The sequence below is a fragment of the Pipra filicauda genome, unplaced genomic scaffold (genome assembly GCF_003945595.2).
Source record: "Pipra filicauda isolate LSUMZ 115617 unplaced genomic scaffold, ASM394559v2 scaffold47_size6085603_pilon, whole genome shotgun sequence".
In the NCBI taxonomy this organism is placed as follows: Eukaryota; Metazoa; Chordata; class Aves; order Passeriformes; family Pipridae; genus Pipra; species Pipra filicauda.
Genome location: NW_024104620.1, coordinates 516350 through 532307, shown reverse-complemented (window position 1 = coordinate 532307; position 15958 = coordinate 516350). Strand labels below are relative to the sequence as shown.

General features: G+C 40.6%; 2 protein-coding genes across 10 annotated transcripts in view; one reads left to right on the top strand and one right to left on the bottom strand.

Moving 5' to 3' along the window:
• The window catches only part of ACMSD (aminocarboxymuconate semialdehyde decarboxylase), a 46624-nt gene extending 35232 nt beyond the window's left edge, over positions 1-11392 (bottom strand). For 4 of the 9 annotated variants that reach the window (XM_039386302.1, XM_039386305.1, XM_039386304.1 and 1 more), the window contains exons 1-2: positions 6225-6312; positions 1658-1714 (exon numbers count right to left, since the gene is read on the bottom strand). Coding sequence is in view for 3 of the 9 variants with exons in the window: in XM_039386298.1 (XP_039242232.1) it covers positions 6225-6753 (529 nt within the window). In the remaining 6 variants the exon portion in view is untranslated. Of the gene's footprint in view, positions 1-1657; positions 1715-2434; positions 2579-6224; positions 6844-11330 lie in introns of those variants that run through there. The other 5 variants (XM_039386299.1, XM_039386300.1, XM_039386303.1 and 2 more) reach the window with 4 other exon arrangements.
• Positions 6422-15958, top strand: part of TMEM163 (transmembrane protein 163) — a 93183-nt gene continuing 83646 nt past the window's right edge. Inside the window, exons 1-2 of the mRNA XM_027748942.2 lie at positions 6422-6863; positions 11886-12005. Coding sequence (XP_027604743.1) covers positions 6707-6863; positions 11886-12005 — 277 coding nt within the window. The 5' untranslated portion in view covers positions 6422-6706. The remainder of the gene's footprint in view (positions 6864-11885; positions 12006-15958) is intronic.

The window sequence follows — 15958 nt, the reverse complement described above, 5'->3', positions numbered from 1 at the left end:
CTTTTTCCAAACACTTCCTGTGATCATCAGAGCTAAACACTCAGCTACAATTCATTTGACATAAGAAAAGGGTAGAACTCTCTTTTCCAATTCACAAAACAATGTGGATTAGCTTTTCAAAACAACACATAAATGTTATTATATCACAGAGTTTATCAGACAACTTCCAGAAAAAGTGAGCTGGGGAGTACTTACTTAACATCAGAGCAGAAGCAATATAAATATTATTGCTATAGATCAGTAGAAAGGTGATTTCCTCAAATACTCAGTACCTTTTCATAAAGATAAAAAGGCAACAAGATAAAAAAAATATTCTTTTGCAGATGACACTAAGTGCCAAGGAACAAGACAATAACCCTAATCAGAAATTAGAGTTTAAAATATGGGAAGAAAAAAATAGATGTGAGTTGAGTCTTACTCCCTCTAAAACCTAACCTGTTGCATCTCTTTTCTGACATAGACAAATCCCATGGGTAAATGCAGCTAGTCTCTTTTCTCACTAAATCCCTACATTACCTTCAAGGTACTGATTATGACTCTTGATTTTTTTTTTTTAATGCATAAGGTTAAATTTATAAACTATAAATATTTCATGAATGCAGGAGTCAAACCTGACTAGGAAACAAATGTACATCTACATTTTCAAGCAGCCTTTTTAACAAACCCTAGGTCTGACACGATAGGACAAGTTCTCAGCAGACAGGTGCATGAGGAGAAATGGGCATTGGCTTGGCAAGGGAAAGAGTGACCCAACCTGTATGGGATAAAAAGAATGGTTTTTGATTTCTGTAGTTCACTTTAATTAGTGTTTAATCATATAAACCTAATGGAAAATTGTGTTTTGAAAATTGATGTGAGAAAACATGAAGTTATGCACATACATTGGAAGTATTTAGTTGTTAAGATGCTTTTGGATAGGAATTAACAAGTAATTATAAGTAATTGGATAAGTTTATTACAGAATTATATTGACTTTTGCTTCCTAGAAATTTCCTAGCTTTTTTTCTTTTCTTTGATGCACAAATGAAATCTCAGCTGCTTAAATTCATGTCATCCATTAGAGTCACACTTGGAGAAGAAAGATCTCTCCACATAACATGGGAAGCAGGAATAAAAAGTAAAAAAGAGGAAGATTATTACTTAAGTAACAGGTAGCTGCCTCTTTAAAATTAATGTTCCCTTCCATTCTTCTTCAATGCTTGTGAATATTAACAATGAAATAAACCCACTGTCGAATAAGTCAGTTTTACTCAGTCATATAAAATCTGGAAACGAAATGTCTTCAGTGATATAAAGAAATAACATTGTTTGGAATAGAGACGTAGTCTTGAATGACTGCATAATTTTTCTCTGAACAAAATAATAAGCTTAGTTTTTGTGGTTTCCCATATTTACATAGCAAATTTGTCTTGAATTAAGAACAGTTTTTAAAATAGTTTGAAAATGCTCACTGTGAAGAACCTTTTTCAAGATCTTCTGCTCAATTTAATATGACATATTTTGCATTCTATGTTTTTATTCCTCCTTTGTTACCACAATGGAATGTATCCATGCTTGTGGTTCTTGCTAGCTGTGGCATTTTTTGTAAATATGATCCTGCAACAACATTGTACACAGGAAAAGTAGGTACTTATTTGAGGTGTTATCAATTACTTACCAAGGTCACCTCATGCTCTATTCTCTGAGAATCATATTATAGGCACTTCTTCATAGCCTGAAGGAAAAGATACTGAATTATCATATTCTTCTTTCAAAATAACATCCTGATTATTTTTGACCCAAGTTAATATTCAGTCTAAAAATGCCAAGAAGAGAGATGATTTCAATTTAAACTCTATTTAACCCAGTGCAAGAGAAAACCACTAAACGACCTACATACATTGGATAATAATTTAAGCATGCTCTGCAGTTTAAAAATTAATGTAGTTTTGTTGCACTAACATCAACATTATTTTTTATTTTAAATTAAAAAAAATAAGGTGACTGATATTGGGCTGAGAATTATCTAGACTAAGTTAAAAGAACCTCGTATTTTCATCCTGTTGACCACTGAACATGCTGTGGGGCTACACATAAGCTACAAACAACAGAAAAATATGTATCTGCCTATATGGCATCAAGTAAACAAACAAACAAAAAGGGAAAAAACATCCCATAACATGTAGCCTAATTTGTATTTGTTTGTAGAAGAAAACTATGGCAGGCAACCTTGCACAGGATGGTTGAGGGACTATTAAAAGAAACAAATAAGTTCATGAAAACAGGCTGTGAAATAGAGAATCTAGAGGTTTTCATCACTAAAGAGTCATATTTAATCTATTCATTAGAGTAGGACATGTGTCTAAACGGCAAAGAATTATCTGATCCAGAGACAGAAACAAAGAGGCAGCTGTACTGCAAACTAGCAGAGCGTTTAAACACCATAAACACCTACTGGAAGGTGTTGCCTCTAGGAAAATCAGGATAACTCAGTCTCAAACTCTGGTCGTAGAGCAGTAACACTGAAGATGATCTGAGGGATGACCTTTCTGGGCCCGATGGCTGCCTGTTCGGTACTGGGTTTGTTTGAGGGGTGCCTCCTGTGGAACTGAATGGGAATGCCATTACCTCCTGCTGTAAGTGCATGAAAGGCATATTGATGAAGTAAGAAAGTGAGCATTTTTTTTTTAATGTCAGCCATGAAACGTCTGATAGACCAAACCAAGAAACCATCCTGAGTTACTAATATTCCCTGATACTGCAATACAAGCCCTGTGACAAATATAGTATTTTGTTGCCAAAAGAAGGCAGTTTTATGTTGTGTCTGTATGAAATGTAACCAAGATGAATGACATTATCTTGCTCTTGTGCCTTTAAACATACTAAAAAGTAATCACGAGGGCAGCTGACCAGCCCCTTCCAAATGTGCAAGAGTGCTCTCAATGTAAGTGCTGCACTTAAGGTGATGGTCAATATGGAACACTGGCTAGTTAATGTCAATGGAATCAAGCAAAATTCCTTCTCAGGAGCCTTTGAGTGCACCACTGTGTTCTGCCAATTCAAGTGAAAACATTCCAGTCAGTAGCCCTAAGAAGAAAAGGAAAACCAGAAATTCAAATGTGATTGATATTTTTCATTTTTTCAGTAGAGAAAAGGGAAGCGAGGGGAGGGAAAGGAAGGGAGGAAAGAAAAGGAACAGACAAAGGGAGAGAGAAAGAAAGAGAGGAAGGAAGGAAGGAAAGAAGGAAGGGAAGGAGGAAGGAAGGGAGAGAGGGAAGGAGGAAGGACGGGAGGAAGAAAGGAAAGAAAGAAAGAAAAAACCCACCACAAATAACAACAGCAAAACTAGACCACAGACAATCCAGATGAAGAAAAATAAAAGAAGTTCTTTCTGTTGTTGTTGATTGCTGTGGTGCATGAGACTTCCATCCTATTTGGAATCAACTTTTTCTGAAAGTCAAAATATTATGGAAATTACGGGCAGTTCCAGCTGGGAGCAAAGTTTTGCAAGTGTGTATTAATTTTGTATCAGCTACAGAACATAGGATGATGTAAGTCCAGTTAGATCAAATCCAGAGATATAGTTCTTCTTTTAAAAATTGATTTTGACTTCTCATTATTCATATCCAACAAAGGGAGGTCTGAGGGGCCAAGAAATAAAATAATTTAGTAATATAGCTATTAAAGTGAGGTATTTTCATTGACTGCCTACAGGTTTCCTACACAAAAAGTCTGAGAGGGCTGGAAAACAGGATGCAGGTCTTTAAAAACCCAGCCCTACCTCCTGGTCCAGTGGAACAGAGTTTGAGTGAAAGAGGTGTCATGAGAGTAAGAGGCAGTGCTGGAAACCAGCTTTCAGCTGCTATGGTGTGGCAGTTTCTCTGCTTCTTAGTAGCTCGTTTATATAGATAATGGTCTGACCTGAAAGGCCCTTCATTGTGGATCTGCTTAATGTTTTGAATTTGTATTTGCTCAATACAGTCTATCTTCCTTCTCACATGGGGCTATGTTTGAAAGCACTGAAGAGACTCATTTAAAAAAAACTCTAAGACTCTTTGCAGGCCTCATATTCTTTGCTATAGCCTGAACACTATAGCATTTATACAAATAGAGACAGCTGCAGTCACTGCCAGACACAGTTTTATGTAAGAGCAGCAATTGAGGACAACTAAAAAAAAAAAAAAAAAAAGAAACACATTAAAGTTTAAAGCTTGTGCTTTGGTGTTCATAGTTTCTATTTTCCTCTTGATCATTTGGAAACCTACTCTTTTGACCTCTCTTTAAAGAAATGGAATTAGGAATCTCCAGGCACTTTCCTCTTGGGTTGATTTCTGGAAGTTATAAGAATACCAAAATAGCTTAGAGAAACTTACAGAAAGGAAGCAGCATTCAATGAGAGTCACTAGTCAATTTTTCATTTATGCAAGGAATAAGAAAGTTCTTACTGGAATGGGTCAGATATGGAGATCAGATATGGATTTATCTCCCTAAAAGAGGAAGGACCCTGCAATAATTGCTTTAGGGAGCATTATATCTGTTGCAACAATTTCAAGGGACTCTTCATGGCTCGTACTGGCTGCACGTGTATGGGAGGATGTCTCCCCAAACAGACTCACCAAACGTTTCTGTATCCTGCCAGTTCCTGAAAAGGGATTGGTCTCCAGTCCCTTGTCTCTGACCAGGTTAAAAAACTAGTTCTACTCATTTAAGGATTCTCACTTCACAGATACATATGGCAATCTATTTTTATGGTAAGTAACAAAAGGTAAATATTTTCTACTTTTCATTCACCTCTCACATGCACTTGCGTCATCCATCTGCTCTCGTATTTTGTAGGTTTAAGCTCTCACCAGAGCTTAATAAAAAGCCCATTAAAAAATCATGGTCTTTTTTTATGGAATTACTAATTTCCAACCCCTCCCAACTAGGCCCAACGCCCTGAACAACACTTCCCTCAAAAGAACTCACTTGTGTTAACTTATGCAGGTGTGAACAAACCTCTTTTGACATTAACATTGAATAGGTAATTTGTAATCTACTATCCATTTCCTGAGGGAAAAGAAAATACTTTTGGCATTGCTTATATTCATATTAATGCTCATCCAACTAGAAGAGCAAGAGCTCTGGGATCACAAAGCAGGGTAGGATAGCTAAAGGTGAAGGTGAAATTTAGGCAAGAGGCGTGAAGACCTCCAAAACATTTCATACAGTAGGTTTGGTAGACTACATGCAAAGAAATCATAAGATTAAGTAAAAAGGAAACACCAATCCCTTATACCACAACAACCATCTCGATTCCGCAAGGTTGCCAGAATGCCTATTAGTTTCTAAGCCAGTATTCTATGTGACTCACCTTAATATTTCCTTACATTTACTTTTTTACATAATTAATGGTTTAAAATACAGCTGAAAAGGTTTTGAAGGTTAGTATACAGCTTTAAGAGGCATTTTTTAAAACTAAGACATTTTGGTAGTACTGTTGCACTGACTATTCCCAAACAGGTATTACTAAACTGCTACAAAACTTTTTTTAAGGCTGATATCAACAAGATTCTGACAACTTATAAAATCACGTCCCTTTTATGCTCGCATAAATATTAATTTCCAGCTGGCCTTTCTATATTCCCCAAATTTGCTAATTCCTCAAAAGAGATGGGCAACCTGATCTTAATATAATTTAAATAGGGATTATATCCCTACATATCACCCAAGGACCAGGGCTTCAGTGCCCAGTTGTCTTCTGATGTTTCCTAGGGTCAAGTCAAAACACGATGCAGTTTCACAATTTATCTGCATGCCAGTAAGCATGAACTGGGAGACTGTGCGAGCACAAAGAAGGCTTTGTTTATTTGCACCTCTCTATCTAGTCATTAGAAACCAGCAGAGAAGAAACGAGCAGCTCTGGCACAGATTTAGCTGCAAAATTTTACATTTTTAGAAAACATTTCTGTGCACCTAAGGTTTTAATTTTGTCCCTATGTTCTTCTGTAGCCCTAGGAAAGGCAGGTGAGCGAACTGAGAGCAGCCCTGAACGCCAGCAAGTCTCCAGCTGTAATTCCGTGCTTCAGTATATTCTAGGACAGTTTTAGGCTGATATTGGTAAAACCAACTGTAAGTGTCACAGCGCGCCAGAGCTGGGGGTTCTGAGAGGTGCCAGCTTGAGGTGATTCTACTCTTATCCCGAAAAAGGGCTCTGGTAGAGGGAGAATGAGCGAACCCCCGGCAAATGGGAGCCGCGTTTTTACCTGTGTGAGGGAGGGCGAGGCGGATGGAGCCTCGCTCCGCAGGGCCCGCATCCGCAGCCCGCGGGAGCGACGGGAGGGCTCCGGGTTTGGACAGTCCCTGGACAGCTCTTCCCTCTAAGGCTCCGGGAGGAGGAGGAGGAGGAGGCGGCAGAACCTGCCATGGAGAGGGGAGGCTGACGAGTCTCCCGCTCTTCCCAAGCCGCTCCCGCCGCCGAAGGAGCTCCCTGGGGCGGGGAGGGGACGGGCAGCGCCGGGAGGCGGCACCGCTCCCCCCCTGCCCCTCTCCGCCACCGGCGCGGGCAGTGATGAGGCGGCCGCGGGGAGCGGAGCAACCGGAGTTTGTTTGCTGCCTGCCCTCGTCTTCCCTGATGCTCTGAGCCGGAGTCTCCTCCTCTCCCCGGGCTCGCACCCGGACTGGATGCTCCGCTCTCTCCTCGCTCCGCTGCCACAGCCGCCGGCCGCTTCCCGCCTCCCCGCAAGAGATGGAGCCGTCCGCTGCCCCCCTGGACACCACCCCGGACCCCGCCATCGTGCAGCCTCCCGGCGCCAGCCCGCCGGTGCCCCCTCGGGAGCAACAGCAGCAGGAGCAGCTACGGATCGGGGAGAGCGGGCAGTTCAGCGAGGGGCTGGAGGACAGAGGTGAGCGCCCGTCCGTCCATCACCCGCCTCCCTGCTCGCTGCCCTCGGCCGTCACCTCCCCTCCGTCCCGAGGAGCCTGACACCCACCCCGACAGCCCTGCCGACACCTTCCCTGCAACACCCTCTCGCCTCGCTCTCCTGGACCCGCACCCTCCTCTTTCCGGCACAGCATCCCTGCCCGCCCCCTCCCCTTCAGCCCTGGCAGCCCCACACCGGCTCCAGCCCCCCGGGCTGCCCCCTCCAGCCCCGCTCTCCTCCTGCCCCACCGCCCCCGGCCGCCCACCGCTCCCGCATTCACTTCACACCCCCGCGCCGCCCTCGGAGCTTTTCCCCGTTTTAGCTCCCGTGCGAGCGCTCCGCGACAGCTTTGAAGTATTTTTATAAACTCTATTCGTGTCTGTTCCCACCTCGCCCGGAAACTTGCCTGCCTGGCGGGGGAGCGGGTGCCGGCGGCACATGGCTCCACAGGCAGAGCCCGGGCGAGGGGCGCGGGTGGCTCCCGGTGTTCCCAGTGCTCCCGGGAGGGCCGGGCAGGGCCAGGCAGGGCCGGAGGTTTCCTGGCCGCTGAGGTTCCCTGCCCGGTCGCAGCCACCACCCCGAGCAGGGGCACATCGGGGCGTATCTGGGGGGGGGTCCGCCCCAGCCAGGCTGGGGGCTGAAGTCGGGGCACTGGTCTCACGCCTTGTCTCTTCCCCCGCCATACATCGCACTTCCACATAACTCGTTTTTTGTTATTTACCTAAATAACTGACTAGGGGTGGAAAGCTGCCTGCTTCCAAACCGTGTTGCGCATTTATCCAGACACACCTATTTCGGACTTCTGTTCAGGGTGTGTAAGGCACTCACCTGCCGCCCACAAAGGCAGCTGCCATTTTAACCCACCCCATTGCCCTGTCCTCCACACCGCCTCCAGGCTCCTCTTCCACACAATTTGTCTCCGTTTTTTATTTCATGTATAGGCTTCCCTTAGCCTCTCTGTTGCCTTTTTTTTTGCTTTTTCATTTTGCTTTCAGCACCCCAGAGTCCTTTTTGTGTTCTCAGTCTTCATCCATAATCCCTCTACACGTTACCCCCTCTATCTCCCATTCTTTTCCCAGCTCACAAATCGTAGACACAAAGTAGAGAAGTAAGAGGGAAGAGCAATCACCACCTTCCTGACAGGTTTCAGTCATGTTGGGGCTGGGGACAGCCCTTAATCAAGGGGTACCCTCATTGTCACCACCAAAGGCAGAGGACAGACATTGTACCTGAGGACAATTTGAGGCTTTGGTTCCTGTTTTAAATAATGGGAGTGAGGAATTTTGATTATAGTTCAAACATGGAAGTTTGATTGCAGAAATTTTTAATTTGTGCCCAGTATGACAGAGAGAAAGTTAAAATCTGTCCCTTTTGGTATGAAGGGTAATTCCATAATACCAGATTGCCTGTTGTTCCTAAACTATCTCTTTCTTTGAGGGAGATGAGACTAAAGCTGCTGATTTTATTTCCTTCTTTGCCTTCATGCTCTTCTTACAGCCCTGGCAGAAGCTTTCTTTTAGCCTTTTCTGTAGTCACTGATTCCATGTACCAGGATAATTCCCAGTCATTGTAGAGGAAAATCTGGTATGCTTTTTGCAGGTTGTCCCTGTTGAAAATGTTAACAGTCTGTCCTTTCAGATCGTACTTTTTCTTACGATCCTTTCCAATGAATCATAGCAGATCCAGTTATAGAGATGATGCTTCCATGTTTGCTAAAAATAAAAACTAACCCTAAATTTTGGAACAAGATATTTGCTCTTCAAGAGCCAGATCCAAAATCAATGATAATTTTGTGTATTGTGTCCCTGAATTAACAATCTTAGATGAACAGGTTTTTTTATTAGCCTGATCTCTTCCACAAATTCTAGCTTGACATTTTAAAATAATCCCTTAGCCAAATAGAAAAGTACTTCTGGTAAGTCAGCATATGGTAAAGAATATCCTAGAATCACTTCACAAATATGCCAAGCTTGTGTTCTGCAACTGTTAGGCAGGTTTTTTCTCCTTCTGATTTTTTTTATGGGAAGAAAATCTGTTAATATATGAAGATACTGAAAGACAAAGTAAAAATCCAGTGGATTTAACCAGTTCATCATCTTTTCTATACCTTAAGGATATCCATGTGCTAAATAAATTAATGGCAATAAAATTACTCAGTTTGCTAATTTCAGGGTGGAGGAATTTTATTTGTAGGTGCCAGCTCTTTTTTTTTTAGCAATGCAGGTCATACTGAAAGATTATCTTTCAGCCTCCTGTAGATGCTTAAAACTTGCTTTCTTTTGGTCAGTGGAAAAAATATGGTGGTTTACCTTGTGAATTGTGTTGTTGTGTGTAAATTAATGAGCTGTCGTTGCTTCTAAATGATTTTCATGCTGTGGGCTTGGTAGTCATGTGAATGAGTCTGTATTATTCCGTGCCAGCTTTAGGACACTCGTAAGAATTATGTGATCTTTCTCAGGGTGGAAAATTTTAGACAGAGAAAATTTATGTGAATTATTTTAGTAAGGAAGGGATCACATCCCTGACAGCTAGAATATGCCAGCCATTTTGAGAGAGAGGGAAACACACACACACACACACACACACACACACACACACACACACGGCAGAAGTGGTTCAGTTTTATAAAGATCACAGTCTCTGTCATACTGGACACGTGCTTGACATGTGAATAGTAATCAGCAGTGCTACACTAGTTGTGGGGCTCATTATACATTCCTCAATTTAATTAGGATATTGTTTGATTTTTAAATATCAACCACGTATGTTGGACTTCCCAGGTAACAGTGAGCTGTAGCTCACATGAATTATAGGATGTCTTTAAAGAAAGAAACAGGTGAGGTTATCTGTCATTCTGATATGTGTTTATTTGAGGTTTGAAATGTTGAGAATCAAAATCGGCTAAGAAAACCTACTTTGCTTTGTGTTCCATCAAATTTTGGGCCATTATTTAAAATCCTTGGTTTGGGGAGGGGACAAGAGGGGTGGAGACACAAAATGTGAGAAGATGTGTTTTCTCTATGGCTGTGTTAGCAGAAATCTCTCCTTTATTTCAAGATGTGTTGTTAAATTACCTCATATCAGACAGCAATTAAACTGTGCATCGTTATATATAGTAGCAGAAGATAGGCCAAACATTAGGGGAAAAAAAAAATTCTTCACACAAATGAAGGCGAACATGTGAGAAATAGCTGTGCAGTGCTATCCCTAACAGACTCAAACCTCTCAGAGTTGTCATCTGGCAGTTTTCATGTATTAAACAAAGAAAGAATACTCATAATAAGAAACAGATATCATTTCAGTGTAGGGCCTGGTGCATGCAAGTTTGCAGGTTCTTTTCCATTCATAAAGGGGGAAGTGTATAGCACAAAAGCATGATGATATTTTAAATTTTCTAAGAACACAGTACAAGCATGAAATTCTCAGAGTGGCTTTTTGAACTGCCGAAAAGAAACTCTCTCTGCTTTATTGTAATTGAGGTGTAAAAAGCATGAAGCGTTTTCCCAAGACAGCATGAAGCCCACCAATTATGCTAGGATTAGAACCAGTAATTTTAACAGACTTCAAGTGGCAGAATAAAATCTGATGGCTCAAATTGTTGCCACCCCTGGACGCCTGCCCCTCTGCTGACACATTACTGCCCCCAAGGCAGAGATGTCTGATTCAGTTCTGAGTTGATTCCAAAACCATGGCAGTTTTCAGCCAGTATATTAAAGTCAGTTGAAATTAATATCTGTTAAGGTTAATAAACTTGGTTAAACACGGTGTGGATCCAGAAGGACACTGAGAACCTGATGAGGTGTTCCTGCCTTGAAAGTGGCTATATCCATCAGAGAGAAAACTGGGGAAGGTGAGGATGATAACAGAGTCCACTGTTACATTTTGATCTGATGCTGAGTTTACCAGAGCCCTTGTTCTCAACCCTTAGTCCAACTACAGAAAGTTGTGCTATTAAACCAGTGTCCCAGTTCAGTGCATTCAGTGCAGGCAAATCTCTCTGAAAAGTGCTCATCACCTGAGAGGAACCAGCCACATCTTTTGGAGTAATTAATTAAGAAGCTTAAAGCCATCAGGTGTTCTCTCCAGTTAGGCAGATTTGAGCTGGAACACGCTAGTGAAAAAGAATGTATGTTTTAAATGAGCTGAATACATTAAACATAAAAGGATCAGAATGGAATATACAGAAGACAAATATCTAAAGACTGCATGCATTTTAGAAGTGGCCTAAGATTCAGACTGAGAGAATAAAAACCAGAGAATACTGTTAATTTATTTTTAACCTGCATTCTCTGTGATTTAAGATGAGTGGACAAAAGACTTCCACAAATTAAAATCATCAAAAAAGAGAGAAAGCAACCGCATTCCTTTGTGTTCAACAGACTTCTACACTGATTGCAGTAAGGACAGAATTAGTTCCTCACTTAGCCCCTGATGGGAATGTGTTCTTACCTCAAATGAAGGACAATACACCTCAAGATGTTTTTTCAGCTGCAGCCGCTTTCATTCTAAGGCTTGCCCGCTTTTACTTCCATGCGCAATACGTGCAGTATATCGCTGTGCATCAGGAGGTTATTCCACAGAGACTGGTGAGCACGAGTTTCTCTCCTGTGTTAATTATATTCAGCATCCTGGAGTTCTGATACAAGGTTTGATCTGAATGAGCACAGGACTGAGCCATTTCTTGTGTAGATGTACAGGTGGAAAATGTTAAGTGGTGTGAATTCCCGTAACTGCCCTACAACTGCAGTGCTCCTTTCAAGTGATTGATATGTGGGTTGTTCTGTGTAAAATCAAAACAGCTTGAGTGTGTTTTTCTTGCTTACTTGCATGTTTCTGGTGGCCTCAAGCGCTCAGCCTTAATAATGTGAGCAGGATTTGATTCTGTATTGCTTCTATATGTAATATAGAATGGAAATATATGTAAATATAGGGCTGAACTAACACAGCTGTGTTTTTAAAAGGAGCAATGTATTGTTCATACCCTCTTTGCTTATTGCTTATCAGGTTTACTAGAAAGCAGTACAAGGCTAAAACCTCATGAAGCTCAAAGCTACAGAAAGAAGGCATTGTGGGTTTCCTGGGTCTCCATTATTGTCACACTGGCTCTTGCCGTGGCTGCTTTCAGTGAGTATTGGGAATATTTTAAATCTTCACACCTCTTCCTTTTTGTTTTTCTTTTGGTCTCAGAATTTCTCTCTTTGTGGAAGCTTTCTTATGTTTTTTCTTTGCAGCTGCTATAGAGGTTTCTCTCTAGACTGCCTGTGTCTGCATGTTGCTTATAAATTAGTAAAACTGTTGGCTTTTTTCTGCAGAGGATAGGGCTGTTGAAGGTCGGAGAAAGAAACGGGAGACATTGCTTCCTGCTAGCATTTATGCATGTGGAACTGTTCATTTTAGAGAATAGTGTAAAAAATCATTATGCAGTGGGTTGCTTTTAACCAAAGGGGTCAAATATGACAAGTCTCAATCCACTTGGGATTTGTAGTGGGAAAACTATAATAAAGAATAGTGAATTGTAAGGGAGAAATATAAAATTTATTTGTATTACACTGACAGATACTTTAAGACAACACTAATCTGGAAGAGAAATCCCAATTTCTTTTTTAGACCAGTGTTTTTCTAAAAGTTTCAAGGCATTTTTTTCTAGTTTACCTTTACACAAATAATTTGAGTGGAAAAAAACCAAAGCCATGTGGAAAAAAAAAGAAATATATTACTATTATTTCAAAACTGGGGAAAAAAGCAACATTGTGTAAATATATATTTTAGTTCAATGCCAATTTGTAGAATACAAGCTTTCTATCTTGGTCAATTAAGTAACACATTAAAGACAGAAGGAAGTGTGGACTCTGGAACAAAATCTCTGCAGTGGCACATTCTCTGTTTGAAAGAAGGAAAAATCAGAAGTGACTGAATTAATGTGTTTATATAAACAAAAGGAAAGCTCCATCTAGGAGACATCAAAGAAGTCTCAAAACATCAATCTCAAGCTTGATAAAGACAGACTTGCATTATTTTTCCTTTTTTTTTTTTGAAGTCACAGCAGCATGTCTTTTATTATTCTAATCTGCATTGTATGACCTGCTGCTGGAAGTTGGTGTCAGCTCCCAGGAGAGGTTATTAAAATCTGACCAAATGGTCTCTGAAAACTCAACATATATTTCTCAGAGCAATTTGTATAGAAACACAGGTACAATAACTTGATTCAAAAATAAGCAAAAAGAGAAGGAACACTTAAAAACAGAATCTGACACTGTAAAGAATTGTAATGTTAACAAGAGAACTAAACAAGTTTCCATTTTGTTCTGCTTCATGAAAATACAGTAGTTTGTCTTTGCTACTGAAGCAACATAAAAGTAAGTACAGTGTTACAAAATAATTTTGTTACCTACTAACACTATAGTTTTATTGTGAAATGGCTTAATTTTATTTTACATTTTCATTTGTCAGGGTTGCAAGACATAAGTGTAATACAGATAACTAAAACGCTTTCTTTTAAAAGGATCTTTTAAAACATTTTGTAAGATTAGTTAGGGATTTCAGAAATTTCAGAAATTTTCTGAAACCTTTTATTTTTTTCTTTTTATTTTTCTTCCCCCCCCCCCCTCCCCTCCTTATTTTTGGGACTCTGTTAGTGTTTAGAGAGAAAAAAACCCAGCAAAGTATGTAGTCCCTGCCTGGATATACTGTGGTTGCTTACTCAGCTGGAGGGGATTGGCATTGAACTACTGCAATCAGCTGTCAGTAGTAGACTAATTATGATGTTTTTGGAATGTATCTTTCCCCATGGCAGAAGCTAAATTTATGAAGAATAGAAGAGGAATCAGCTCACAGATATATATTAAATCTGTATGGAATCTCTTAATAGGCAGTTGACAGTTAACTTACATGCCACAAAAGCATTGCCAGGGCTTTTCATGTGTGTGGTATTAAAAATTTTTAATCTTTGAGGAAAATACAGTGACTCTTCTAGAAACACTTTGCTCCCCCATGCAAATTCAGAAGTTCTGCTCAGTTTGTCATCTCACGTTGGCTGCTCTCTTCCTCTGTGCTGTCCTTTTAGCAGGTTCCTCTAGCCAGTCCATGAGTTGGGAGAGGTGCCAGGTGACCACAGTATGCTGCCTGTTTGATATAAATGACTAGTTGTCACTTTGGGGTGTCTGACACTGACAGTTCTTTGCAAACACCTGCTATTTAAAGCATCCTCTTTCCGTTTCACCTCTTGTCTGTGATGGTGAAGTGTTGGCAATACAGTCCTGATGTTCCATTTCAGTGAAAAATGAGGATCTTTTGCTAATAGTTGGGCTACACGGACTGTATTCTCACTACTCTTTCTGACTCCTCTACAAATTCTCTTCCTGCAAATTTCTATTTTATCCTCTTACAGGATTCAAGATTCTTTCCTGTGCGTGTATCTCATGGTGCTGCTTTTGCAGCACTTAATATAGTAAAGATACTAGGCCAGGGAACTGATGTTATTTGATAAATGCAGTTGAAGAAATGGAGGACATGAAAGGTAAGAAAAATACCAAGGGGAGTGATGCCCATGTGGAAAGTAGGGAAGTGGTTCAGGAGCCTGCTTTTCCAACCAAGTGTTTGTAACTAGACTTCTTTCCTTTTGTTATGGTCTACTCACCATCCTTCCTTTAAAGACTAGTCTAGTTTCTTCCAACACTATGCTTTTCCATCATTAGAGTAAGTTGGAATGGTTGACCTGTGGCAAACGAGGCTTGATATCATAGAATAATAGAATGCTAAGGCTGGAAAAGACCTCTAAGATCATTGAGCCCATTAAAACTGCCCTGCCACGTTCATGACTAAACCATGTCCCCGAATGCCACATTCACACGTTGTTTAAACACTTCTAGAGATGATGATGATTCCACCACTTTGCAGCCTGTTCCGATGCCTGCCCACCCTTTCAGTGAAGAAATTTTTCCTAATATCCAATCTAAACCTCCTCTGGAGCAACTTGCAGCCGTTTCCACTCCTCGCGTCACTTGTTAGCTGTGAGAACAGACCAACCCCCAGCTCACTACAACCTCCTTTCAGTTAGTTGTAGAGAGTGATAACATCCCCATTGCTTTGATGTCTGTGTGTTGCTATTAGAAAGAACCTGTGTGCAGTGTATTGTAAGGTGCAAAAATTCAAGATATGACATACTTACATACACCTCTATAAAACAGGTGTATGGTATGTATTCTCTCTGGGATGGGGTGTTTTGTGGCCTGAAACACCAGAATATAGGAGTTTAGACGCTGGTATATACATCAAACTGTGTCTGTGCTCTGGATCTGGAAAGCTCAGCTAGGCTAGGCTGGATATGGAGCAGGAGTGCTTAAGGGAAAGTGAAGTTGTCATCTTTCATTCACTAATACTGAGTGACTTGCACCGGCCACGAAATCAACTTTTCCCCTTAGCTGAAAGAAGAGATTCTTACTATCAGGTACTTAATAAACTTAACTTTACTATAGAAATGCTGTACTTGTAGAAGACCATTTGGAAGTTTTGGCTGCTGTCTCTAACACAGCTCCTGGACCGTGGTAACCAGTTGGTCTCACTGGCTTTGGGTGCTGTTGGAGGTGCTGTTCTCCAGCATGTAGTTGCATAAGGCTTCAATAAAATCTCTACAGACTTAAATTTGTAAGGTCCTTGAGGTCAGTGGAGCCCTATGGTATTGTCTTTAATGGCTGAAAGTTAGGTGCTCTCAGGACCTTTTGACATTGTGGTTTTGTGCAATACTTTTATGATCGAATGTTAATCTATGCCTGGTGAATAAATTAATTTTGCTCTTCATTTCAATGCTGCCTGAAAAATTCATGCTTGTAGAATTCCCATCAAGAGTGGATTTACATTGTTATAAATATATAGTAATAAACTGAGTCTGAGCAGGATAAAAATTATTGAAATGAATATTAGATTATTCCGTAGCACTCCAAGGAAGTACTGGAATAATAATTTTAATATAATTGTTTCTGATTTACAATAATACAAGAAAAGAATGATAAAACATGAACATCTTTCTGGTTTGTTTTTTTTTATTTGCAGTTTGTGTCTGTGTAGTATAAGGCTGCAGT